The following is a 27,295-nucleotide window of genomic DNA, read 5'->3' on the forward strand; positions in this document are numbered from 1 at the left end:
ATCTTTCTTAGGATCCTCCTTCCATATTCTTTTCTTGCTTATGGTCTATGGTATACAGAAGAACATACTCTCTAGTAGGCAGAGGCAGCTAGGTGATGGCTATCTATCCTTAAAACACTTGTTTATCTTTTAGAATCACATAGCATTTTCTGTTCTTTCTAGAAAATAAATAAATAAAAACCATTGCGAGTGAGTTGATTCCAACTCAAAGCGACCCTATGAGTCGGATAAGATGAGTTCTTTCCAGAGCCCCAGGTAATTCAAGACCTTATAAACAGCCAAGTACTGTCATTGGTAGCATTCTTGACAGTCAAGGAATGTTCACATAATGAACTCAATTTTAGGAGACCTGGTTATTAAGTTTATGGTGCCTTCAATATAGCATCCAAAACTAAACCAAACCCACAGTGGCTGAGTCAATTCCAACTCACAGTGACCCTGCAGGACAGAGAAGAACTGCCCCATAGGGTTTCCAAGGCTATAAATCTTTACTGAAGCAGATGGCCACATCTTTCTCCCATGGAGTGGCTAATGGGTTTGAACCACCGACCTTTTGGCTAGCAGCCGAGTGCTTTACCAATGTGCCACCAGGGCTCCCTCAATATAGCATAGGCCTTAGATAGTAACAGTTGATATATAATCTCATCATTGTCAACATAAAGTTTGCCAATCAAAAAACCAAATTAATTGTCTTATAGCCAACAACTATCCTGTGAGGTATGTGGTTAGAGTTCGTGTCCAGTTCATCTTGCTCAGCTCCTAGCTAATTCCAAGTGACATCAGTGACAATGAAAATACATCTACTAAAAGGCAAAGTTCAAGGTACATTTAACATCTATGCTAGGAGCTAGAGCTAGAGATAAATGAAGCATGGTCTCTAGCTTGAAGAAATTAACAGCCTAGTAGAATGCCTATGGAAATACTTTGTGACAAACAAACTGCCAATTAAAGAATTATCATATTAAGGAGTGAGCCTTGAGCTATATTTAGATGCTAGAAAGAGAACTAATATTTACTACCATTTAATTTTCACAACGGCCTTATTGTTTTGATTGCTGGATCAGTTATGGTGCTGTCGAGTGCAAGAAATAGAAAATCCAACTAAAAGTGGCTAAACAAGAAGGAAAATGTAGTATCTCACATAACTACACATGCAGAGACAGGGTGTACTGGGGTGGTTACTTCAACAGCTCAATAACATCTGCAAGAACCCATCTTTCTACTCTCTCATCTTCAGCATTTGGCCTACACTCTTTTGGTAGCAAGAGAGCAACAAGTTTCATTCATCACATCCTTACATTACATTCAAAAGCTGGAATAAAAGGAAGAGGCCAACATGTTTTGCTACATTCTTTTTAAAAATTAGAAAAAAATGTCCTAAAAGATGAGCCCTTCATACCCACCCATCCCCCATTTCCACTTCCATCTCATTGCCTAGAATGATGTTATGTGCCCATTTCTAAACCAATCACTTCCCGTGGGAAAAGACACTACTAGGACAAAGGAGTCCCTGGTGGCACAGTGATTAAGAGCTCAGCTGCTAACCAAAAGGTGGGTGGTCTGAACCCACCAGCCTTTCTGAGGGAGAAAGATGTGGCAGTCTGCTTCTATAAAGATTTACAGCCTTGGAAACCCCATGGGGGCAGCTGTACTCTGCCTTATAGGTTTGCTATCAGTCAGAATTGACTCGACGGCAGTGCCTGTTTTTTTAAAACTAGGACTAGGAATATTGCAACGGATGGAAATTCTAGAACACTTTATTGTGTTCATGAGGAACCTGTACATAGACTAAAAGGCAGTCCTTTGAACAGAACAAGGGAATATTGCACTGTTTAACGTCAGGAAAGGTGTGCATCAGGTATCCTTTCACCATATATAGTCTGTATGCTGAGCAAGTAACTTGAGAAGCTGGACTATGCGAAGAAGAACGTGGGGGTTGAAGACTAGAGGAAGACTCATTAACGACCTACCATATGCAGATGACACAACCTTGCTTGCTGAAAGTGAAGAGGATTTGAAGCACTTACTGATGAAGATCAAAGACCACAGCCTTCAGTATGGATTACACTTCAACATAAAGGAAACAAAAATCCTCACAACTGGGCCAATAAGCAACATCACGATAAACAGAGGAAAGACAGAAGATGTCAAGGATTTCATTTTACTTGGATTCACAATCAACACCCATGGAAGCAGCAGTCAAGAAATCAAAAGACGTATTACATTGGGCAAATCTGCTACAAAGAACCTCTTTAAAGCATTAAAAAGCAAAGATGTCACTTTGAGGAATAAGGTACACCCGACTCGAACCGTGATATTTTCAATTGCCTCATATGCATGTGAAAGCTGAACAATGAATAAGGAAGACTGAAGAAGAATTGATGCCTTGGAATTACGGTGTTGGCGGAGAATATAAATATATCATGGACTACTAGAAGAACAAACAAATCTGTCTTGGATGAAGTACAGCCAGTATGCTCTTTAGAAGCGAGGATGGTGAGACTTCATCTCATTATCAGAAGGGACCAGTCCCTAGAGAAGGATATCACGTTTGGTAAAGCAGAGGGTCAGTGAAAAAGAGGAAGGCCATCTCACTGAAGGGCTCAAACATAGCACAGGACCGAGCACTGTATTGTTCTGTTGTACATAGAGTCGCTGTGAGTCAACGCCACCTGACAACAGGAGTAGGAAAGAGTCAATTTCCTCTGCAGCACTGGACAATCTGATACCTTGTTAGAATATGAAAGGTTTCCAGTGGGCTAGTGGAGACAGGGGAGGCTATCGACTAAAAAAAAAATCAAAATTGTCTGCTATAATTGTTACTATCCCCATTTTAAACATATGCACAATGAAAGGTGGAGTTGACCAATATCGCCCAGCTAGTAAACTGTCAAGTAAAGACTCCCAGCCAGATTTTTCTGGTTCTAATTTGCTTATCTAGCTGCAGACAGATCTGACTCAGCCCTTTACTGTGACCTTGCACCGTATCTGGTGACTCTTAGTAAGGGAGATAAGGCACTGGCTATAATCTCTCCAAATCTTCTTTTCTGTCACTGAGAAATGAACACAGCAAAAGCCTTTTCTTTTTAGAGTATCGTATTAACTGAGATTTTAATTGCTGCCCTGGCATAGCATAAAGAGCCACACCTTGTACAACTCTAAAGGGGGCACTATTCGCCTAGAATACAAGGTGAATTATGCCCCTGGAGATTCACTATAGTTTCACTCTTACTAAAAGGTACAGCTAACTGACCTCTAGAACAGGGAATGGAGAATTCTTAGACCTAAGTTCTGTAAAACAAGCATGTTTTAACTAAATGCCCCGCAAACAGGTGAAGGAAAGTATTTTCCAAGTTTAACGGTAAGGACCTTCATATATTTATCTCTAATTCCCACAGAATCCCCAGTATGATAAAGAATTCTAGTTTTTGCTTTTGTTTTCCTTGGAGAGAGTTACTATGGTGGGGCTTTATTCCAAGGAGGAAACAGAATTTCCTGATTTCCTTGCTAGAAGGGATTGTTAGTCAGTCAACACCCTTTCCCGGGGGCTCATTGTGTCCCTTGTGTTCTCGTGTGCAGGCCTCAGCATGATGTAATAAGTACTGAACTGTAAAGTCAGAAGGCCTGGATTCTAGTGTCGCTCTGCATGTAGCTAACAGTATCAGCCAGGGTAGTCAATATCCTTTCTCTGTTTCCACATTTATCTATAAAATGGGGTAATTGAGGCAGTATCCTTGGTCTCTAAGCTACTTCCCAGTTCTGACATTCTCTAAGAAACATAGCGTCCACTACTCCTGCCTAGTGGAGATGCTGCTATTTGGACCTCATTAGCAGGGATGCCTCGGCTCAGCTCCTCAAGGGAGGCTTAAACAGAGTCACAGAGGCAGAAATGAGAAAGTCATTCAACACTGCTTTTCTGAAACACAAATGTTTTGAAGAGGGAGAAATGGGACGGATGAGGTAGAGGAGTGACTGGCTACTCTGAAGGCCAGGTAGGCGGGGAACATCTATTTATTCTTAGTGAGCCAGTGGTGATGGGTGGCATCGTTATTGAGAACAGGGGTAGGGTCTGGCTAAAGAGAGAAATCTATGACCTAACTCCCTGTATATGTAGTCTAAAGCCCCAGGTCTGATTAATGGGTCTGCCACTGTTTATTTACCCATAACATGTTTTCTGCAACCATCCTGGATTCTGCAAACAGGAGGTGAAAGAAAGACAGTGTGATGTGATAGAAAGTGTCCTGGACAAGAGTAAGGCATATCCAGTCGTGGATAAGTCATTTCCACTTATTGGTTCTCAGCTTCCTTATCTGTTAAGTGGGGTTTTGCAGCAGATGGTTCCTTCCAAGTCTCTGGTAATGCAACAGATGCTATCAGCTGCTACTGTTTCTTTGTGTGTGTCTGAAAATTGGTTTCTTAAAAATCATCCCTTCCTCTTGTTTTAGAACAGAAATGAAGCCCCAGGTATGGATTCTTGAAGATAAAAGAGATATAGAACAACAACAACAACAAAAAAAAAAACCTGAGGCAGGAAGGCCTACAATTCAGTCAAATTCTTGAAACTGAAAAATTGAGGGCTACTGAAGGAAAATCGGATAAAAATGCAGGCATCTGGAAATTCCCAAGATGTGACACAAATGATCCTTCATGTTTGCCCTGTTTTAGGGAGGAATTTCGATTACCTTAGTTAGTAATGTATACTATATAGACTCAATAAATAGTTAACTGATTAACTTTACTATAATGCTGTCATGGATTGAATTATGTCCCCAGAAAATGTGTGTATCAACATGGTTAGGCCATGATTCTCAGTATTGTGCAGTTGTTCTCCATTTTGTGACTGCAATTTTATGTTAAGATTAGGGTGGGACTGTAACGTCACCCTTACTCAGGTCACCTCCCTGATCCAATGTAAAGGGAGTTTCCCTGGGGTGTGGCCTGCACCACCTTTTGTCTCTCAAGAGATAAAAGGGCTGCAAGCAGTGAGTTGGGGACCTCATACCACTAAGAAAGCAGGACCGGGGGCAGAGCGTGTCCTTTGGACCTGGGGTCCCTGAGCCTGAGAAGCTCCTTGACCATGGAAGATTGAGGACAAGGACCTTCTTCCAGAGCCAACAGAGACAGAAAACCTTCCCCTGGAGCTGATGCCTTGAATTTGGACTTTTAGCCTACTTTACTGTGAGAAAATAAATTTTCCTTTGTTAAACCCATCCACTTGTATTTCTGTTATAGCAGCACTATATGGCTAAGACAAATGCCTAGGCAAAAACTAGCTGATTATTAAAGGTTTCTTGCAGTTCTAATATCCTATACTTCTATGATAAACTTTGTGCCCAGAGGACATCTGTGGAGGGAAAGAAGCAATGTACGGTAGTGTGAGTAATGGTTAAAAGTATAAGGTATGTAGTCAGATGAACCTGTGTTGGTATTTCAACTCTAGCATTTACTGTGGGACTTCAGGTAAGTTAATCTCTCAGGCAGTCTGTTTACTCATCTGTAAAATGGGAAGAATAACAGCAGGTACTGTATAGGTTTGTTCATCTAACAAGTATTTGCTGAGCACCTACTTCGGTGGCTATAGGGTTAACACGAGTTGGAAGTGACTTGACGGCAACGGGTTTGGTTTTTTTTTCTGGTTACTAGACACCAGGGATATATTAGAGATTAAGTCAACAGTCAAGACCCTGCCCTCATGGAGTATACATTCTAGTTAGGAGAGAGAGGAAATTAACAAGTAAGCAGGTAAGTAATCAAGATGGTGATAGATAGCCGTAAGTGTTGTGAAGGCAATACAACCAGGGTGCAACAGTTAATGTGCTCAGCTGCTAACTGAAAGGCTGAAGGTCCAAGTTCATCCAGAGGAGCCCAGGAAGAAAGGCCTAGAGATCTCTTCCAAAAAAAAAAAAAAATCTGCCATTGAAAACCCTGTGGAGCACAGTTCTACTTTGACACACGTGGGGTTCCCGTGAGTTGGCCCTGACCCCACAGCAACTGCTGCTGGTGGTGGTGGTGGAAGTAGTGTCTGAAGGAAAAGACGAGCCATGAACGTTCAGGGAAGGTCTCTCAGAGGAAACAGAACTTGTCAGGAACGAGCAGCCATGGGAAGGTCAAAGGCAGCAGCATTCTAGGCAGCGGGAACAGCAAAGACCCTCCCTTAGGAACTAGCTGGCTGTGTTTTAGGAATAGGCGGAAGTTCAGTGTGGCTGGAGTGTGGTGAGCAAGGTAGAGTGTGACTGAATGGGCGGCCGGAGGAGAGACGGGGCCAGATCTTACAGGACCTTGGCGGGCCTGATACATTTTATTCCAGTGGCCAGGGACGGATTGCCCAATAAGCAAGGTACACACGGGCTTAACTGTGCTTACTTACTAACCTGTAGTGTACAATTTCATACGGGTCTCACCACATCTACACAATTAAGCCCAGGCATGCCATGCTTACTGGTTAATCTGCCCCTGCCAACAGCAATGGGAAACCACTGACAGGTTTTAAGTAGGAGAAGAACATGGTCTGTGGAAGCTGGTTTTAAGAAGATCCCTCTGTTTTGTTGTCTAGAGAATAGATTGTTGGCGAGCAATAGTGGAAGCAGAGAGACCAGTTAGGGGACTGTTGTCCAAGAGAACTGATGTGGGCTGGACAGTGTGCTGCGGTGGAGATGGAGAGAAGTAATTCAGATTTCGGGTGTATTCTGGAAGTTGTATGGATTAAATGAGATCATCTATGTAAAACATTTAGCACAGTGCCTCACAGAAGCAGCTTAATTGTTATAAGTAATATGGAGTCCTTGGTGGTAACAATGGTTAATGTGCTCGGCTGCGAACCAAGAGGCTGGAGGTTTGAGTCCACCAGAGGCTCCTTGGAAGGCAGTCCTGGTTATGTTCTTCCAAAAAAATCAGCCATCAAAAACCATATGGAGCACAGTTCTACTCTGACTCACATCGGGTCACCATGAATTAGAATCAACTCCATTGTAGCTGGTAAATAAATAATATTTCTTCTGGCAGTCCTAGTTATAATTCTATAGATCAAAGAGGAATCTGGAAATTACTTAGGTTATTTAAAAAAAAACTTATTGCTGTCGAGTCAACTCTGACTCATAGCGACCCTATAGGACAGAGCATAACTGCCCCATAGGATTTCCAGAGAGTGGCTGATGGATTCAAACTGCTGAACTTTTGGCTAGTCGCCAAGCTCTTAATCACTGCACCACCAGGGCGCCACTTAGGTCATAGAGCAGGTTAATGAACTGGTTCACTCACTCATTATTTATGTGCCACTTGGGCAAATCGCGTTCAATGCCTCAGTTTCCCAATGCATAAAATGTGAAATAGACCAGGTGAACTCTAAGGCACCTTCAAGCACTAACATTCCATGAATCTGTCTTTTTCTTTTTTTAGACGAGATTTATCAGTCAGGGTTTGATCAGAGAAGCAGAGTCACTATGAGTGAGGTAGGCCGGAGAATGTATTATAGAGATTAGACCTTACAGAGCTTCTGGCGTTGGGCCTGAAATCACTAGATCAGCCAGGCCTGAAATCAAGAAGGAAAGCTGGGCATGAAATTTGAGAATTTAAGGGCAAATTGGAACCCACAGGGGCAAACTGGGCCCTATGTCTGTCTCTAACCACCTCTAACCTTCATGATGCAGGTGACAGCAAAAGCTAGAGGCCTTAGCCACAGACCTATTCATGCATCTGGCCAGGAACTTGAAGAAGCTGAAGGAAGAGAGCCACCAAGAAGAAGAGAAGCTGCTGGCGCAGGTGAGTGAGCAGATCAGTGACAATGTGAATGAGCTGCAGTAGCGCCTGGCACCCAACACTGATTTTGGAGCATAAAAAATGCTGTTTCACTTTCACTCCCCTAATCTCGTGCCAATTTCTCTGTGGCCACCCCTAATCTGGAACCACACAGGGAAGGGGATTCTAGAGAACACAGTTCCAGTTTATCTAAATTGACATGGTACAAGGCTGCCAGAGTCCACTCCTTGTCAATCTGGCACTCACACATATTTTTTTAAATCATACTTAACTTCCAAATATGGAATTCCTGGTGGTGCAAATGGTTAAGTGCTCAGCTATAACCAAAAGGTTGGTGGTTTGAATCTACCCAGGGGCACCTCAGAAGAAAAGCCTGGAGATCTACTTTCAAAAGATCACAGCCATTGAAAACTCTTTGAAGCACAGTTCTACTCTGAAATATATGAGGTCGCCATGAGTCAAAACTGGCTTGACAGTAAGTGGTTTTCTTGTTTAACTTCCAAATAAACAGCAAAACCCTGTTTCCACCTAACATGTACAAGTGTGGCTCGTGCAACTGAAAACCTGCTATTCTTTCCAAAAGAGGCAGCAAAGTCCCTTTATCCATTTTTTTTAAAAAATCCATTTTTAGGCGGTATTTATTCTTCTTCTAGGTTAGCCATACTTCCCTTTGCTATCTTGTTGCTTAAATTAATTCTATTCTGGTTATATATTGCTGAATTACAAACCAACCTAAACATATTGGCATGAAATAGCAACCACCATGGATTTTGTGAGTCAGGAATTTGGAAAGGGCACAGGAAGGATGGTTCTTCTATGCTCCATAATGTGTGGGCTGGGATTACTCAAAAGCTCGGAGCTAGAACAGCTGGGGCCAGAGAATCTACTTCCAAGATGGCTTCTGAACTTACATTTCTGGTGCTTGGCCTGGGTTGACTGAAGAATGGGATCATCAACTGGACAGCCTACTTGTGGCCTCTCCTGCATGGGGGCCTCAGGGTAGCTGGACTACTTACAAGAGCAAGTTTTCCAGCAAACTAGGTAGAAGCTGCAAGGCCTTTTATGATGTAGCTTTGGAAGTCTCCTAGTGTCACTTACAGCAGACTTACATTGGTTGAAGCAGTCAAAAGTCCTCCCAGATTGATAGAGGAGGACCATAGACTCTGCCTCTCAATGGGAAGAGTGCCAAATAATTTAAGGTCATGTTTTAAAAATTTGGCACCTGGGACTTTGTCTAGTCTAGTTCATGTTTATACACAACAGGTGGCTAGTCACCCTTTGATTATCATTTAGAATCATTTTTATTCCTATTAATTTTTCATCTGTATCAACTGATGAGTGTGCTGCCTGTGAGAATATTATTACAGGTGCCTTCCTCTCCATGCATCCACGGGTCTCTTGGAAACTTATCCACCTCTCATAGCCAAGCTCATACTCCACTTTTCCAAAGTTACCAATTACAGATGATTCTCTGGCTTGCAATCCCCTGGCTTGACTCCTCCTTTTACCATCTGATTGTTATATGTGAATCCTAATGGCTTCAGCTAACAATAATGAGATGAGTGGTGGACTAGCCAGTCAACAGTGATAAGGAAATGTCTTGTGCTGATTCATAAAGTGAAGAAATACACATGCCCCAGAATCAAACAACGGTTTTTTGACAACACATTTTTCTACTTTAAAAGATTTAAGAAAGGGCATGGTAAAACAGAAAGGAAGAAACATCCAAATCAGAAGATAGCTGAAAGCTATGAACCATGGCTGACTTGTAGGAGTGGCTTGTAGTCTGTACTTGACCATAGATCTCGAACTAGTTAGGTTGTATTTTGGTGATCATTTATACCCAACCCTTAATGAAGAATTAGAGCACTTATTATTCCTAAGCCACAAAATCCTTCTATGGGTCAAGTGGTAGTATTCTATGTAGTTCAGGAGTACAATGGAACAAGATATAGCCTCTGACCTCAGGGGGTGGTAAAGGAGACAAAAAGAAAATAAACATAATACAGGGTGTTCTGTACTATGATAAGGGAAGTGTGGGGGCTGAGGAAGTCCAAGAAAAGGCATTTAGCTGTAAACAAGCTTATTTCACTCATGGTCATTATGAGGTGTTAACCCCAATGAGACTGTAAGCTCCTTGAAGACAAGGACCACCTTTCATATGTCTGCATATCCTCCAACGCCCAGATCAGTGCCACGTTCACAGTAACACATCACAAAACATTTGTTAATACCGTGACTGATAAAAACTGAAATGAGATGAGGCCACGGTATGCTTGTATTATTTTTTGCTTCCTGCAGAGGTTCTTGGTTGCCCATTTGTACACTGCCATCACCACAATAAGCATGTCTTATGTATTGAAGCCCTGGTGGTGCAGTAGTTAAGAGCTTGGCTGCTCACCAAATGGTGGGAAGTTTGAATCCAGCAGCCGCTCCTTGGAAACCCTATGGGCAGCTCTACTCTGTCCTAAGGGTCACTATGATTTGGAATCGACTCAAAGGCAACGGGTTTGGGTTTTAGCTTATATACCATTTTATGCTTACTAAGAAATATGGGTAGGAAAAGCAATAGAGCTTTGATTCCTTAACATGCAAGAATTCTATGGTGACTTGATTCTTCCCTGTTGGCTAGTGGCACAATGTAATAAGTAGAGGTTTGGCTCTGTCATTTAGTAGCTGTTACTTAATCTCTGGAAACTTCTGATTCCTCAGCTTGGAGCAAGATTGGTGTTCCGTCCGGCCTCACCCAGTAAACACATTTTCGCTTTATAACTTGTTGGGTATGGGGGAAGATATAGTACCCAGATTATTTACAAACTGCTGGGGTCTGGCATGACTTCTCCCTATGCTTCTGTTGTTCCACAGTAAATTCCTAAACACTATGGGATTTTAGTTCCAATGAATTTTTCCCTCAAAAACCAAACGGGGTAATAATGAACCACTTCCCTGCGTTTTCTATCAAGATAGCTCTTTATGAGTTCTAAATGTTCTGTCCAGATTCAAAGAAGCTGGTTTCTTCAGGAGTGGTTGGAAAAAGACTTTTCTTGGAAGCTACTGAATATGGATTAGTTGGATTGTTTCACAAGAAATAAAAAGCAGGCTCTGGGGTGACTACTTCAACACTTAATTGGGTTAGCAAAGAAACTGCAAATGAAGGAAGGAAAGGATGTTTACAGTCCCCACCCCCCTAGGTGGCGGACTTTAACCTAAACTTTAGTCTTCCAATGCAGCTTCTAATTTAGGAACCATTACAAGAGTCTATTAGAGCAGAAAATGTCAGGTTGAAAAATCAACACATGACACGAATTAATTAGAACCCAGCCTCTCATTAGATGCAAACGGAGAGCTCTCCGACTGCTGGAACAGTTTGCTGAAGTCATGTCTGTGGCAGCCCTACAGTGGCTGGATCTTTACTACTCTAACGTGGAACAAGGGGGCTGCCCAGGCACTGAGACCAGAGCCACTCAAGGACCATGGCCTGCCCTTTAGGTTTAACTATTCAGGTGTCCTTATCTTCTCCTCCTCTTGGGAAATGCTCTGAAGGTTGAGAGGTGGATATGCCTCTACTTGGAACTCCCTCAGGGAAGTGTTTTCTGTAACAAAGACAAACATGCCATGCCTGTCACCTGGAGCAGACTTTCCACTGTGTAAACCACTCTGTGAGAGGGAGGCTAAGGGGCTCCAGTCCATTCAGACTTAGCTCTATGTCTTGGTCTTTGTTTTCCTTCCACTTTCAGACTGAAATGTGATTCCGCTGCCTTTCTTTTTTGGAAAATACCTGCGACTAGCTCCTCGCTGGAAAAGAAAAGCCGTTGACAGGAAAAGCTTCTAATGGGGAAGGGGCTTCCTCGAGTGTTCTCAAAGGAGACAGTTGCTTCAAGCAAGGTAAGGCTGGGATGCCAGGCCTAGGAATGACAAGTCCAGATCACAAAGGTCATCTTTAACTATGGATTAGGCTGGGTGTAAGGCAGTTTCCTCTGGGAGAACAGTACTGTGTACAGAGACTTCAGGACCAAGCAGACATGCATCTGAGCCCTTCTCCAACATTTCCTGTCTAATCTCAGGCAAACTGCTTGACCTCTCAGAACATTAGCTTTCTCAATCTGTTGTGAGAAGTAAACTAGATAATGTACGTAGAGCATGTAACACAGTGTCTGACACAGAGTAAAGGCTCTATATGGGCTGTTACTGGTTTGATAACAAATCAGACAACATTTACTGTGTGCCAGGCCCTGTGTGGGAGACAGGTTCTCCTCCTTGACCTCATGTAGTTCATGGTCTAATAAACCATGCATACATATCTTCAGCACAAAGCAAGTCCTCCTCCCCACCCCACAAATGCCCTAGAAGTGCCAATTAGACACTAACTCCACTTTGTTGAGTAGCTCAGAATCCTGGAGTTCATCGCCCTCCAAGTAACCATCCAAACACAGCTATCTCTAACTTCAGTTTATGCACAACCCTCTATCTGCACTTATTCTCTTATACGCTGAGTTATAGTTTTTTTGTTTATTCTTTGTTTTCTTCTGTGAGGTCCTGGGCATAGGGGTCAGTTTTACTCATCTTTGTAGCTCAGTCGTCTCATGCATTACTCCACACCACCACATAGAATATACTCAACCCTACTGCTTGAGTATGGAGATTTCCAGCTGGGAATTTTTCTGGGGAAATAACCTTCCCTTTTACCTTTTTACATCATCTTCGAAGGGCCTCCTTGGGCGGCTCTGTCATTTTCTAACTATCGCTTTGGTTCCAGACTCAGTTTTCTCATCTTTTTAAAGGGGCTAATAAAGCCTCCTTTACCTTCACTGGGAGGTTTTGATGACAAGACAGCTTGTATGTGCCTGACACAGTTCTAGACACAAAGCCAAACACCAAAAACACTGACTCCATTCTGTCCTCAATGTAAGAAAATCTAGTTGCTAATATAAGAAAAGAAAACTAAAAATACAAGACAAGGTATGAGCACCATGTGAGTGGTTTAGGCATCATTCCAACTTGTATGGAGCCCCTGCCATGTGCCAGAGACTTGGCTGAAATGGGAGGATATAAAAGTACATAAAGACTTGATTCCTTTCACTCAGCCCCAGGAAAATGGTGGCAAGTGATGGACAAAAGGATCTCAGGAAGAGAGCAAGAAGCCTGGTACCCAGATCTTCAGGCCTGGGCTGTCATGGAAGACATTTGGGTGCCAGGCTGGAAAGCAGGAGGTTGTTCCACAGTTGTACAGAAAACGACCACCGCCACCACCAAGTTTTCAGCATGTGCTATGTGCTAAGTGATTTACAGGCATTACTTCATGGATCTCAGAATAACTGTGAGGTAGATATGAACTTCTCTATTTCATAAAGGGTCAATTTGAGGCTCAGAGAGGCACAGCAGCTTGACCACAGTGAAGTAACAAGTAAAGGGTTTAGGAATCCACCTGCTGAGAATTCCACTGGCCCGACTGGAAAGTAGAGAGTGGGTGGACCAGCACAAAGCCCCGGGGTACTAGGAATGTGATAGGGGAAAGTTGGATCCCAACCCGGGTCGCGTGATTCCCATATCCCCAGGACCCTGAGCAACGGAATAAGGAAGAAAGGGGGGCAGCCTGCAGGGAGGAGGTGTCCAGAAGGCTGGGGGAGGAAAGCTCTGGCGGTTGTGCGCCTTTCTCGCTCTCAGTGCACAGGTCAGGCCTCTTCCCTCCCACCCTCACGCCCTCCCAACCTTATTTAGAAACCGTGTCCCCGAGACAGGAAGGGCGGCGGGCCGAGAAGCACGGAGCGTCCCGGTCTCATTTCCTTTCGAACCCCCTGTGGAATTTCATTTCGTATAGTGAAGGAAACCGGAGCGCAAGACCGCCGGCTGGTCCGGGGCGCCTCCCCCACTGCCCGCCCGAACCAAGCAGCTCCCGAGCGCAGGTCGGACCGCGTCCGGAGGCGGGGAGAGGGGCCGGGCTCCCACCAAAGCGAGTTGGGAGTGAAAATAGCTACGAGCTCTGGCTGTACCAGGCACGGTGCTAAGCGTTTTACGCATTACCTCTAATCCTCCCAAGTCACTTTATGGATGAGGAAACTAACGCCGAGAGGTTGGGCAATTTGCTCAAGGTCACACAGCCGGAATTTGAAGCCAACCCCATGTTCTTTGTGAATGTTTCTCAGCCTGACGGGGAGGTGGCCGCGCGCCGAGGTGACAGCTGGAAGAAGGAAGGGAAAGGGGCAGAGCGACCCGGGAGCACGTCTCACCTGGAAGAGGAGGGGCAGGCTGGCCGGGTCGGAGCGACCCCGCTCCATCCCCGCCTGGCCCCCGCGCGCGCGGCTCACGGGGTGGGAGGAAAGCGAGCGCCGGGAAGCGGGGCGGGGCGGGGCGCTCCGGGGAGGGAGGGAGGGAGAGAGGGAGGCAGGGACGGAGGAGGGGGGCGGGCGGGCAGGGGCTGACCCTTCCAGCGGCAGAGCAGCCCCGCCTCGCAGCCCCGCCCGTCACCGCCCGCGGCGCCCGGCCATTGGAGAGGCGCGCTGTCTGTCCCTCCCTGCCACCGCCCAACGAACCTCCTGCGCCGCGGAGGGCTCGGGCGGTGAGAGCGGCGCGGCGCTGGGTGCTGGCGGGCTTCGCGGAGACACCGAGCCGACGCGGCCGGCGCCGGGTTGGGGGCTCGCCGCCTGCAGCCATGACCCTTGCAGTCTATACCTCGGCCCCGGCCCGGGGCATCTAATTCCCCTACACAGTCGCGCGCAGCTGCCGAGGAGCCGGCCGCTGCCCGTTTGTCGCCCTTGGCGCCTTACCACACTCCCTTCCCAGAGCTGGGAGCAGCGCGGGCAGCCGGCGCCCCGGTGCAAACTGGGGGTGTCTACTGGTGCAGCCGCCTACGCTGCCGCCCCCGGCTCTGGCCATGGCCCGGCGGGGCGCGGGGCCGAGAGTCCCGGGGGAGCCCGGGGGCGTCGGGCTGAGTCTGCGGCTGCTGCTGCTGCTGCTGCTCTTGGGGCCGGCGCGGGGCTTTGGGGACGAGGAGGAGCGGCGCTGCGACCCCATTCGCATCACCATGTGCCAGAACCTCGGCTACAACGTGACCAAAATGCCCAACCTGGTGGGGCACGAGCTGCAGACGGACGCCGAGCTGCAGCTGACAACCTTCACGCCGCTCATCCAGTACGGCTGCTCCAGCCAGCTGCAGGTGGGCGCCCCCCCTCCCCCAGCCCCTACCCCTGACGGGACCTCTTGGGCTGGAACGCCCCAAACTAACTACGCGGAACCCTCGCCAAGTAGAGCCCCCTACCCCCTTCCTAGCCTGAAGGGTAAAACTCTCCTGGAAAAGTGATTTCCATCCCCACCCCCACTTTTCTGTCCCTTCTTAGGGACTGGAAGCCAAAACGTTGTGTAAGTCATCTGGCCTACGAAAGAACCCACTTTGACACCCCGCCCTTCCGTTTTTCTCCCCTGCCCACCAAGTCTGGCCAAGCCCCTAACCCCAGTGGAGCTGAGGGTTATCTTTGCCAAGGATTCCGGCCGCCGCTGCTGGGTGGGCGAGTCCCGGGCAGGACAACCAGCTGTATGTAGCTAAGACTTGGAATGAAAGATAAGGAGACATGAACTTCTCCTCCCTTCCCTGTCCCTCTCAGACCAGTATTCTCCCCCGTATTTTGGGGTGGGTTATCAATTTTTTTTTTTTATCAAGTGTAACACACTGAGGAATGACCCCTCTTCGCCTGATTCCCTATGACTTTAGACGTCACGCAGGAAGGAATGGATGGCCTTAGTCCTTTCTTATCCTTAGGGCTGAGGGCAGGCTTAGTGCTTGGAGGGAGAGAAAACACAGCTCGGGGGGAGAAAAGGTGATGGTGTGGTCAAGCTCCAGGAAGGTAGTTTATATATTGGAAGAATTTTTTTTGCAGTTATTAATAATTTTAAGGTTTATGTAAAAATATAGAAAATGTTCATCATACAACAAGAAAGTGTTTGCATACACAGTGTGATAATATCTTGCAAAAAGAACCAATTTATTTTTTAAAAGACTGAACAGAAATTTTAAGAATTGTTAACATTGGTTGTGCTTTGGTTGGTGAGGTTCTGTGTGATTTTTAGAAATTAGAAAAGAAGTTGGGAAAAAATAGAGTGTAGTTGTCCAGGCTAAAAGCTTCAAAAATCTGTGGTTCTGGCTGTAACTTCTGAAAGATAAGAAACAGACATGCAGCTTACTTACTAGGTGCATGTTTTTACAGAGATCATTTTAAAAGTTGGATTGCGGTTTTGAAAAGATGGTTGGGATTAGACCTGTTGCTGGTGAAGTGTCCCTTTGGAAGTTTCAGAACTTTGGAACTAGGTTATAAAAGCCTAAGACATGATCCTGTAGCTCTTAGTTTGGAAACAGCACATATCCTGACATCAGTGGCAATTTTGTTGGAGACACAGCTTTTGCAGGGATATATATTTTTAATTACATGTATCCCGGGGAAGCAGCCAAGCTGTTTTGAAGGACAGGACTGGATCCCTTTACATGCTGGAAAACAGTTACTTGTAACTCTAGACTTCATAGACAACATCTGTAAGGAGCCAAGCAGACTGTTTATCAATGCTGGAGGAATTGAGGACAGCAACTGGAGTCTCCTCTGATGGTATTACAGTTTGCAGGGACTTAACATTGACATTTTCCTATTGAGCTTCATTATTATTCATTGAGGAAACCTGACCAAACAAACCTCTGATGACCAGAGACCTCAACCTCCCTCACATCTTTTTGAGTCAAACAATGTCCCAGTTAGGACATTTTCTGTTTCAATATCGAACTGATTAAAAAATAATAATAATAAGGGATAAGGTAGAAAACAGAATATTAGCAAGAGAAATATTCAATCCACATTTTCTAATTTTTTTAATGTAGATCAGGAAATGGAGAGGAAAATAAGCCACTCCATCACCAAAATGACTTGTCATTTGATTTGTCTGTTCAGCTCTTTCCAAAAGTAGCTGAAAGGAGGAGCTTGAAAGCCAATTTTTTGTTTATTTCCTTCCATTGTGGGGAAATGGATTATATAATTCTTATTCAAACGCTTTTTTTCTTTATTTACTTATTTTTGTTCTCCTTGAAAGGATTACTAGAGTCAACCTAAGAAAAGTCTGTAAATGATGGATTAATAAGCATGGTTGAGATCAGAGTAAACAATCATACTCAGATACGTACGTTGCCTGGAAGCATTCAACTAAGCTTTGTGCAAGCGTTTAGTCAGACTTCCAGCTCATTGTTTTCTTTGTTCATTTCATTACTTTTCCAGTTCTTCCTTTGTTCGGTTTATGTGCCAATGTGCACAGAGAAGATCAACATCCCCATTGGCCCATGCGGCGGCATGTGTCTTTCAGTCAAGAGACGCTGTGAACCGGTCCTGAAGGAATTTGGATTCGCCTGGCCAGAGAGCCTGAACTGCAGCAAATTCCCACCACAGAATGACCACAATCACATGTGCATGGAAGGGCCAGGTGACGAAGAGGTACCTTTACCTCACAAAACCCCCATCCAGCCTGGGGAAGAATGTCACTCTGTGGGAACCAATTCTGACCAGTACATCTGGGTGAAAAGGAGCCTGAACTGTGTTCTCAAGTGTGGCTATGATGCCGGTTTATACAGCCGCTCAGCCAAGGAGTTCACCGACATCTGGATGGCCGTGTGGGCCAGCCTGTGCTTCATCTCCACCGCCTTCACGGTCCTGACCTTCCTGATCGATTCCTCCAGGTTTTCCTACCCTGAGCGCCCCATCATATTTCTCAGTATGTGCTATAATATTTATAGCATTGCTTATATTGTCAGGCTGACTGTAGGCCGGGAAAGGATATCCTGCGATTTTGAAGAGGCAGCAGAACCCGTTCTCATCCAAGAAGGACTTAAGAACACAGGATGTGCAATAATTTTCTTGCTGATGTACTTTTTTGGAATGGCTAGCTCTATCTGGTGGGTTATTCTGACACTCACTTGGTTTTTGGCAGCCGGACTCAAATGGGGTCATGAAGCCATTGAAATGCACAGTTCTTATTTCCACATTGCAGCCTGGGCCATCCCTGCGGTGAAAACCATTGTCATCTTGATCATGAGACTGGTGGATGCAGATGGACTGACTGGCCTGTGCTATGTTGGAAACCAAAACCTTGATGCCCTCACTGGCTTTGTGGTGGCTCCCCTCTTCACTTATTTGGTGATCGGAACTTTATTCATTGCTGCAGGTTTGGTGGCCTTGTTCAAAATTCGGTCAAATCTTCAAAAGGATGGGACAAAGACAGACAAGTTGGAAAGGCTGATGGTCAAAATTGGAGTCTTCTCAGTACTGTACACGGTTCCTGCAACCTGTGTGATTGCCTGTTATTTCTATGAAATTTCCAACTGGGCACTCTTCCGGTATTCTGCAGATGACTCCAATATGGCAGTTGAAATGTTAAAAATTTTTATGTCTTTGCTGGTGGGCATCACTTCAGGCATGTGGATTTGGTCTGCCAAAACTTTTCACACGTGGCAGAAATGTTCCAACAGATTGGTGAACTCTGGGAAGGTAAAGAGAGAGAAGAGAGGGAGTGGTTGGGTAAAGCCTGGGAAAGGCAATGAAACTGTGGTATAAGGATAACCAGCCTCTACATGGTCCTCATTTTGATAGAGGGAATAGTAGCATTTCGGTGGAAATGCTGCTAAAAGTTGAACAAACAAACACCACTTAAGCTAGACCCCCGCCCCTCTCAGCATCCTAAAACCAATGATTTTACTGCAGACTTTGGAATGATCCAACATGGAAAAGCCAGTTAGAGGCTTTCAAAGCTGTGAAAAATCAAAATACTGATCACTTTAGCAGGTCGCAGCTTGGAGTGTGGAGGTCCTGCCTAGATTGCGAGCAGTCCAGGGCGATGCTGCTTTTCCTTGCAGGGTGGGATTTGAGCCGTGAGTCGATAACTTGCAGGGCGAAAGAGTAACTTTTTTTTAACCCTTTTAAAATTTAAAACTAACTGGGTCTTTAAAATAGCAAAGTGATCTATAAACACTGGAAACGCTGGGTTCAGAGACGTGTTACAAGAGCTTGTAGTTTGGCTGGTCTAACATAAACATTTGTGGTGCACTGTCTGCTGTTTAGAACTGTGTGGATCGCACTCCCCAGAGGTGGTGTCAGAATCCTTCAGTGCCTTTGTCATAAAACAGAATGGCTTAGACAAACAAAAGTACTGTACAAACACACCTAAGATATCCAGTGGATTTTTCTTCTCTCTCTCCCTCTTTTATTTCAGTGTCTCTGTGTTAGGCTGCTGCTGTTTTCTTCATTTTACATTCATGACTCAAAAAAGGTATTTTTATAGGAATTTTTGCATTGCAGCATGCCTAATGAGGGGAAAATGCAGGGTGATTCACTTTCTGACAATCACTTTATTCAGAGAAAAATGAGATTTACCAAGTCTACTTACCTTACCAGCCTCGGAGACCTATTGCATTGAGCAATTGAGACTTAATATATTTTACTTTGTGTGATTGCATCTGTGCAGACGCCAGTCTGGAAGAGCTAAAATGTTAAATTTCTTGGCAAGTTTGCATTCACCCAGATTAACTGTGTAATTTGTGTGTGTCAATTACAATTAAAAGCACATTCTTGGACCATGACATAGTATACTCACTGACTTTACAACTATGGTCAACTTGCATTCTCAAAACGATAGTGCCTTTTTTTTTTCCTTTAGCATAAGAATGTTATCAGAGTCTGGTCTACTTACAACAATGGAGACTTTTTCAATTTTGTGAAGGGAACTGAGGACAGCTAATCCAACTACTTGGCGCATAATTGTTTCCTTGTAATTGGCAAAGGTTCCTTGTAAGATTTCCTTGGAGGCAGTGTGGCCTGGAGTATTTATATGGTGCTTAATGAATCTGCAGAATGCCAGCCAGGAGCTTGATTGGTTAGGGAATAAAGTGTAGACCCTATGAAATGAACTGCAAACGCTAACAACACTGGTCTTAATTGCCTTTTGTGGAGGTATCCGAAGCCTTTCATATTTATGCTTTACGTTCCTTACAAGGGGCTACCCCCTAGCAGCCTCTCAAAAGTTGCAGAGCTTTTAAAATTGTAACTGGTGTCTCTGTTAACCCGCCTGAGGCCTTCTAATCACCAGATCTCTGGGACAAATTGTTGACAGTGTCACAGGTTGCTCTCCGTATAACTCATACCTGTCTTTGCTTCCGTTTCTGCTTTGCAGTGACTCATTTATTTATTTATTCATGCCTTTTTTTTTTTTTTTTTTTTTAAAGCAGGTAGGAAAGCTCTCTTTTATGATTCTTCTTTGTGGGAAAACATTTCCAGGGACTTAAAATTCCAAATAGGTGGTCAAATTCTGGAAATAAGCATGCTCTTTTGCGGGGGGGCGGGTAGGGTGAGGTGAGCTTTATGCCCATGGTTTGCCATTTCCTCTCTGTTTTTTTTTGTGGTCGTTGAGCTGTCTGAGATGAAGATGCATGTAAGGTCTGTTGTGTGGTTTGGAAGGGAACATCTTAGGGCTTTTGAGGCAGAAGCTAAATGGGCACAGATGGCCCGTGCTGCTGTCTGCCAAGCTGGAGTACCTTGGCTGGACTCTGGGCCAGGGCTCCCGGAGCATGAGAAATGGTCCCAGGAAGGCTGGTTTAACTCCATCTGAGACTACATTGCCTGTGAAATGTAAAATGTGAACTCCCTGCGCTGCTTGCAGGCAGTTCCCATAACTGCCCAGGGCCCTGGAGCATGCACCCAGGGGCAGAGCCTGCCCTTACTCACGCTCTGCTCTAGTGTCTTGGGAGTTGGGCAGAGACTTTGGCCCAGGAAGGACCATGCAGTGGGGGACTGGCCTTGCTGTTAGAGTATCGGGTTTGTAAGGCAATTTTCCCTGTAATGTTTCAGTGATTGTGTGACCAAGCAGAGGCCCAGGCAAGAAGTAGGTGTTCAATATTTGTGAATGAATAAATAATAATAATAAAAGAACCCTTGGGTAAACCCAGGCATGCGAGCTCTGGAGCTAGTGGCCTGACGATTTCTGGGTTTAAAATTGTCTGTCCCACAAATCTGTTGCTTTCCCAGAGGAAAGTATATTTGATCAGAAGTGGCCTGTTGGTACAGACTGGATTAGTAGCCTTAGCAGTGTCACGGGGTTATAGGCATTTCACCTTCCAGACAATGGAGAGTGTTGATGGTTTCAGGAAAAGAACTTTGTGGCTAAGGAGTCAGTTACCAATTACCTCAGAACAACTCCATCTCCTCTTAAATTGGTATTTACTTTAAAAAAAAAAAAAAAAAAGGCATTTACCAGCACATATATTGAGTGCCAACTATGTGTAAAACCCTGTATTAAGTACTTAGGGGATGTCACAGAAGATAAGCATTTTAGTTCAGTGGTGACAGCTCTATTCTTCTAACTGACCAAGGCTGGTGATGCTCCTGGGTCAGCTGAATTTTGCTGTTGGTTTTGTGAAAAAGAAGGGGCCTCTGCAACTTCCATCTGCTTCACTGTCTTCATCCTATAAACCTTCTTGGGTCCCTCATGTCATCTCAGGATTTTTTCCAAATCAATTGCAGAGGTTTTGATAGAAAGCATCAACTCTGCTTCATGACAGTCTCTGTGGAAGCTCCTAGAAAGAGCATGAAAATAGGCTATGAGGACATGAGCCCACACATCTAATACGGCTTTTTTGGGGAACAGATGATTTACAGCTGAGTGTATTCCACGTGACTTGTGTAGGTAAACTTGAGGATAACATCTTGATAAGGAAAAGGTTAAGGTGGCTTTTCTGTCTCTGAAATCTGAAACAAGTAGATGTGATTATCACTCCCTAAAAATCTTTTGGCCTCCAGAGATTTTGTTAAGTGGAGCCCAAGGTCACCTCTGTCCAGCCTCCTCTCTGGCAGACTCCTTTCTCCTGCCCGTAAAGGCCAAACCTCAGGGATGAGGAACGTGGGTTAGGGTGGAACTGGCCAGAACCAGCTGGTTGAGCTGCTAGGTTGATTCATATCCTTTTTCCTTTATGGAGACCCATTTCCTGATCTCTGAGACTGCTTGTGTCGGCAGCTTGCTCAGGGGCCTGAAACCGGAGAAGAGGTGCCACATTTTATTTTCCTGAAATGTTCTCTGACTTTCCTTTCCTGGGTCACTCTCTCCCCAGAACCCCTAACCCCAAAATGTGGGACACTTCTGTCTCTAGGTTCTGAATTATGATGCTACTCAGCACCTGCAGGTTCCTCTCTGGCCACCTCAACCTCCTGGCCACTGGATTAAGTGCTTATTGTTTTGGCCACCCACCTGGGACCTAAGGACACAAGGATGAACTTGACATCCTCAGCCCAGAGGGGCAGACTCAATTTAAAGGGATTTCACTAGGAAGATGCAATCTTTGACTTATGGTGAGGTGGCCGCAGCAGCAGTTAGGAACAAAAGCCACAAAGGACATACTTTGGAAGGAGCCCCTTAGGATCGTTTCTATATCCTGAATTTGGTTCCATGGTGGAGGGCATTGGAGAGAGCTGCTGGTCCGGAAAAGCATGCCGAATTACGGGACTCTGACAATTCTTTTTGTCCTTGTATTTTACCTGAGGTCAGAGTCCCCGGTCTGGGTCTGTATTATGACTGACAAAGGACCTGGGTTATCATTTTTCCTTGAGCTAGGTTAAAGATCTTGGAAACTTCTAGGAGAACATTTTGCTTCTATCAGGGATCAGACACTAGAGCCTTAAATAATGGAGTTTGTTTCACTGCAGCCTGGTTCAAGCTGTCTGGTGCTGCCTCTTGCCATGCAGTAATGGCACGTTGTCAATACCAGGAGGGAAGTACAACAAGGGTTCCCTGACAAGTTGCTTCACCTTGGTAAGCCCCTCGCCACTTTCTGATTTGCCTTATTTCCCTTCTTCATCTTTGAATCAACAAATTCCTGGTATTCACCCAGGCAATTTGTAGAGGGCTACCTGGGGTCATACATGAGCCATGTTCTCAAAGCTTTTGTATCTCCTTGATCTCCTAGAGTATTCACTATATGACCACTGTCATCCCAGAAGCCTTTGAGAGTAGAGGCAAGAGCAGCCCTGCCCTTGAAGGCTAGGCTCTCTGTCTCCCAGGTTGTGGAAGTTTCCAAATCCTGTTCATGGGCTCTGGCCCTGACTTGGCTGTGGGCTCTTGGGAGAGGTCATCTGCTTTCTAGGTGTCTCCTAGTGGGGTGTGTAAGCATTCTGGATTTTTTCCTACCTCACAGGGATGTTGTGAGGCTTTAGAAGGCCTAAGGATCAAGGTCTCTTGAGCTCTTTGTAAGGAAGATGGAGTAAATATCAGGTACCATCTGTGAAAAGATAAAAATATCATTCAACCTGCTCTGTGCAGCAGCTACACTAGTTGTTCTGTGGCCTTGTATCCTCATGCTGCACTACAGCTCCAGCCACCTTGACACCAACCTGGGGACTTTCAGAAGTTTGACATAGAGGTACCAGGCAAACTCCTGCTACACATGCCCTGAATGAGTAGCTGAACTTCAAAGGAAATGGACCCTGCTTTTAAGGATTTACAAAAGTATGTCTGCATTGATGTCTGTACTGTAAATTTCTAATTTATCACTGTACAAAAAAATAAACTTTGCTATTTAATTTTTGTATCAAAGGAAAATAAAATTTTGTTTATTAACTGGTGTGTGATTTGGCAGTATTCCTGAAGGTGTATGTTTGTCCCTGGGATGCATACATACCCAGCAGTGAGAAATAGAAGATTTGGTTTGCAAGGCAGATTGAGAACTGCTTTCTGAGAGCCTCTTTGTTTCTTTTTTGCTGGAGCTATTTTTCCCCTCTGGGATTTCTCCTAGGTCAGCAAACCCCCAGAGTCCAAGGTCAATGGAATTTATCACCACTGTGGTCATCAGTAACACTCAAGTGGGTCACATTATGCCTTGGACATAACTAGAGTTCTCAAGCTGTCATCCCAATGACTCTTACTTCTGGCATTTCCAATACATGTGTCCATTTTTATAAACCTTCCAAATGCCCTTGACTCAGTCTGGTGGCCTGAAAAAGCTTTCCCATCACTGTAGTGCTTTGAGTCTCTTAAAAAAGGAGATGTTAAAAAGGAGATTTTTCCTTTTTTTAACTTGAGATTTTTTTTCCCCAGCTACACAATGGTTCTGGTTTTATGTTATGACATGGAAGTACATAACGTCGGTCAGTCAGGAAAATGGCTTCTCTAAGTTTACAAGTTTGGGTGGCCTCTGTCCCCCATATCCAGGAAAATTATTGGATAAAGCAAATTCAAAGCCATTATCAGAATGGTGTCATGGGAGCACATGATACTATGGACCACACAGACACAGAAGGAAGGGGACGCCTGACAGAGAAGTCTGCTGATGCCCCAGATGAGAACATCAGCCCTCGTGGTTTGCATATAAATTGCTCTGTACCTGTTAGCTTCACTTGAATCCCACCCTGTTTTGGTGTAAGTAAAAAGCCCAGTGAATAAGACTCTGCAATACTATTTTTCTTATCTACAGATTGCTAGTGTATTTTTATCTCCAACAATGGATGAAGGGAAGTATATGATTTAAATTCTCTTCCCTGTAAAGTATGCCATTTCTCAATCCACTACTTCCTCATTAAATAGTTATGTTGTGTGCCATGGAGTCGATTCCAACTCACAGTGACCCTGTAAAACAGAGTAGAACTGCCCCCTTGGGTTTCCGAGGAGTGGCTGGTGGATTCGACCACCAACCTTGGTTAGCAGTCTGAGCTATTCAAACCGCTTCACCGCCAGGGCACCAAGTTGTTAGGAAGTCAACACAATCTGAATTGAAATCATAATAATCCCTTGCACTTGGAGAAAGACTATCAGTATAGAAAATACTTTCATTTGCATGATTTCATTTTATTCTCATAGCATCTCTGAAGTAAGCAGGGCAGGCATTGCCTTCCTTTATAAAGAGAAGCGAGGCTTAGGGCAAGGGACTTGTCTAGGGGAAGTCGCAGGTTGGACAACTAGATCTTCTTATGCCTTCTTATGCTTTTGTTTTTGTTTTATGCTCTATAGTTCTGATTTCTTTAATTACTACCAATAGTTAATTGGGAATGGGTAAATGCTTTGGCAGGCAACTAAAAATAAGACCTGGCCCTGAGTGGTTTTCAAGGATTATGTAGCATAATCACTAAGGTAAATTTCTTTATCTGTAAGCTGGACACCTCTAGAATAAACCCCATGATTCCCTGACACTCAACTGGCTTGAACTGGTCTTGGCTGGTCTCCTGCCCACCCACCCCCAATGGGAGATTTGTGTGCAGGGCCAGGACCCTGACTGGAATGTAGCCCAAGGGTTTTTAGCATTTCTGTCCTGAGAACTGATTTTTTATCTTTCCCATTTTAGCTTTCACATGCAATCATAATTTTAAAGTTGAGCTGATTCTTGACTAAAGAGGTCAGCCTTGGCCTCACGTCTTCGAAGTTCTGTGAACAGAAATAAACCATGCTCAGGGGACGACTCTGCCCTCGGTTTTTTTTTTTTCATAATGCAGCCAAGTTGGTAGGACGAGAGCATCTTACTGAAGGTTTTGAAAATGTATTGAATCTGCAGAAGTTTAGTCCCAAGGGCTTTCAAATGGACTTTGGCCCCACCTAACTTAAAATCACTCTGTCTTCTTCCTTTGGTCTCTTTCATCCTTAGGGTAAGGGAGCCCATGGATTGATTCATCTGCCATAGCAGCCAACGTTTCCAACATCTCAAGTTTCCAGGGAGAGAGAATAGAAAGTCAGATTTATTACATTTCACATCAGTTACCTGATTTTCGTCAGCCTCCCACCTGGTTTCTTAAAAGCACCTGATCCTGTGTTCACCCAAGCATATGCTTAATATCATGGGTTGCCCACATTATCAGAGCCTTCCTCTTTAAGAGATTAAATGATTGGCTAGCTGATGTTTCTGACTGGCTATCTAAATTTCATAAAATGCCTGAGGATTGCATCATTTCACTTGATATGAAGTGAATTGGTAGAGTATAAAGCAACAAGATGGAACTGATAAGTCACATAGAAAAACCTTTCAGTCTCATTGCTTTCCTCTCACCCCCTTGCCTTTGCATCCATGGTTCTTTGCCTGAAATGCCCTTTTGCCCTTTCTTCAACTAATTTATGTCCGTTCTTCCTTCACAATTGAGGTCTTGTATCATCTCTTCTGGGAAATCTTCTTTGACCCTCCTGCTTGCCGCCTCCTTGCTCCCTTTTCTCCTCACCATAGGTAAATTTAAGCCCCTACGCTTTCAACTTTGAGAGCCTTCACTGCACTGTTTATAATTGTCTGTGCATGGGCCCATCTTCCCACTAGATTGAGCTCCCTGAGGTGCCCAACTGGGTGTCCTCAGAGTCTGGCACAGTGCCAGGCACAGAGTACAAGCTTCAGGAATATTTGTGCAAAGAAGGAGGGAAGGAAAGAAAGAAGGAAGGAAGAGAGGGAGAAAGGGTTTTGACTTGTTAGGTGGGGAAACTTAGAGGCTTTGGTGACAACTGTGGCCAGTATAGGAAGGAAACCAAAGGTGACAGCAAAAGCTATCACATTTGCAGGACTTTCTGGAAAGATGCCAGGGTAATAGCCTCAGAAAAAAATTCTCCAGCCTCAAAAATAAGTTAGGAATTGATTGCCTACCCACTATGTGGCTTACCTTGTCTCTCTTTCCCTTTTCCTTCTTCTCCTCCTCCCCAACAAATGTTTGCTGAGACCCTACTGTATGTAGAATGCTGGACTCGGTTGGGAGAAGGGAAGGAGGGAGTGATTTTGAAAAATCATGAAAGACAAAGTCCGACTTAGAGTCCAAAAGTGCAGATGACAAATCAGAGAAAGAATTCAGCTGTTATTAACAAGCTTAAAACCCTAAACCTGGAAAAACAAATCCTCTACTGCTTAGTAAATATTTGTTGAATAGCTGAGTGAGGACCCATCATGTGCCAGACACCGTCCTGGGACACTGCAGGGGACACAGAAATAAATAAGACACAACCTTTCCCTTCAGAAGTTCACGGCAGCAAACCACCTGTCCTCTCCTACACCCCCTAACCCCCCAAAAAGGAAGAATGGTACTAGGTCCAATCACGTGATTTCTTCCTAAACTAACTCCTTGGGCCTCTGTCTCAGCTAGGACTGCTGTAACACAAATACCATAAGTGTGTGGCTTTAAAGAACAGAAATTAATTTTCTCAGTTCTGAAGGCTAAAAGTCTAAATCAGGGTCTTGGCCAAGTCAATTCCTTCCCTGTTGGTAGCCCTGGGTGTTGCTTGGTGCCTTGGCTTATAGACGATCCTCACATGGCGTCTCCCTGTTTGTACACACACACATCTGTGTCTAATCTGCTCTTTTTATAACTCAGAAGGGATTAGGTTTAGGACACGCCCTGTACTGATATGGCCTCATTAACATACCAAAGAAAACTATTTCTAAGCAGGGTTACATTCACAGGTATAGGGATTAGAATTTCAATATGTGTTTTGGGGGGAACACAATTTAATCCATAAAAGCCTCCTTGGCTTAGTTTGAACAGAACAGCTTCTGAGTACCAGATGGAGCAGGAAAACGTTTTCT

At 44.6% G+C, this 27,295-nt stretch overlaps 1 protein-coding gene across 1 annotated transcript; it reads left to right on the top strand.

The window, feature by feature from the left end:
• Positions 1–14,312: 14,312 nt before the first annotated feature.
• Positions 14,313–23,351, top strand: FZD4 (frizzled class receptor 4). Its single transcript, XM_049889596.1, has 2 exons — positions 14,313–14,908; positions 17,004–23,351. The coding sequence occupies exons 1-2, from the start codon at positions 14,627–14,629 to the stop codon at positions 18,330–18,332; spliced, it is 1,611 nt and encodes a 536-aa protein (XP_049745553.1). The 5' UTR covers positions 14,313–14,626; the 3' UTR covers positions 18,333–23,351.
• Positions 23,352–27,295: the final 3,944 nt, after the last annotated feature.

Source organism: Elephas maximus, chromosome 7 (genome assembly GCF_024166365.1).
Source record: "Elephas maximus indicus isolate mEleMax1 chromosome 7, mEleMax1 primary haplotype, whole genome shotgun sequence".
In the NCBI taxonomy this organism is placed as follows: Eukaryota; Metazoa; Chordata; class Mammalia; order Proboscidea; family Elephantidae; genus Elephas; species Elephas maximus.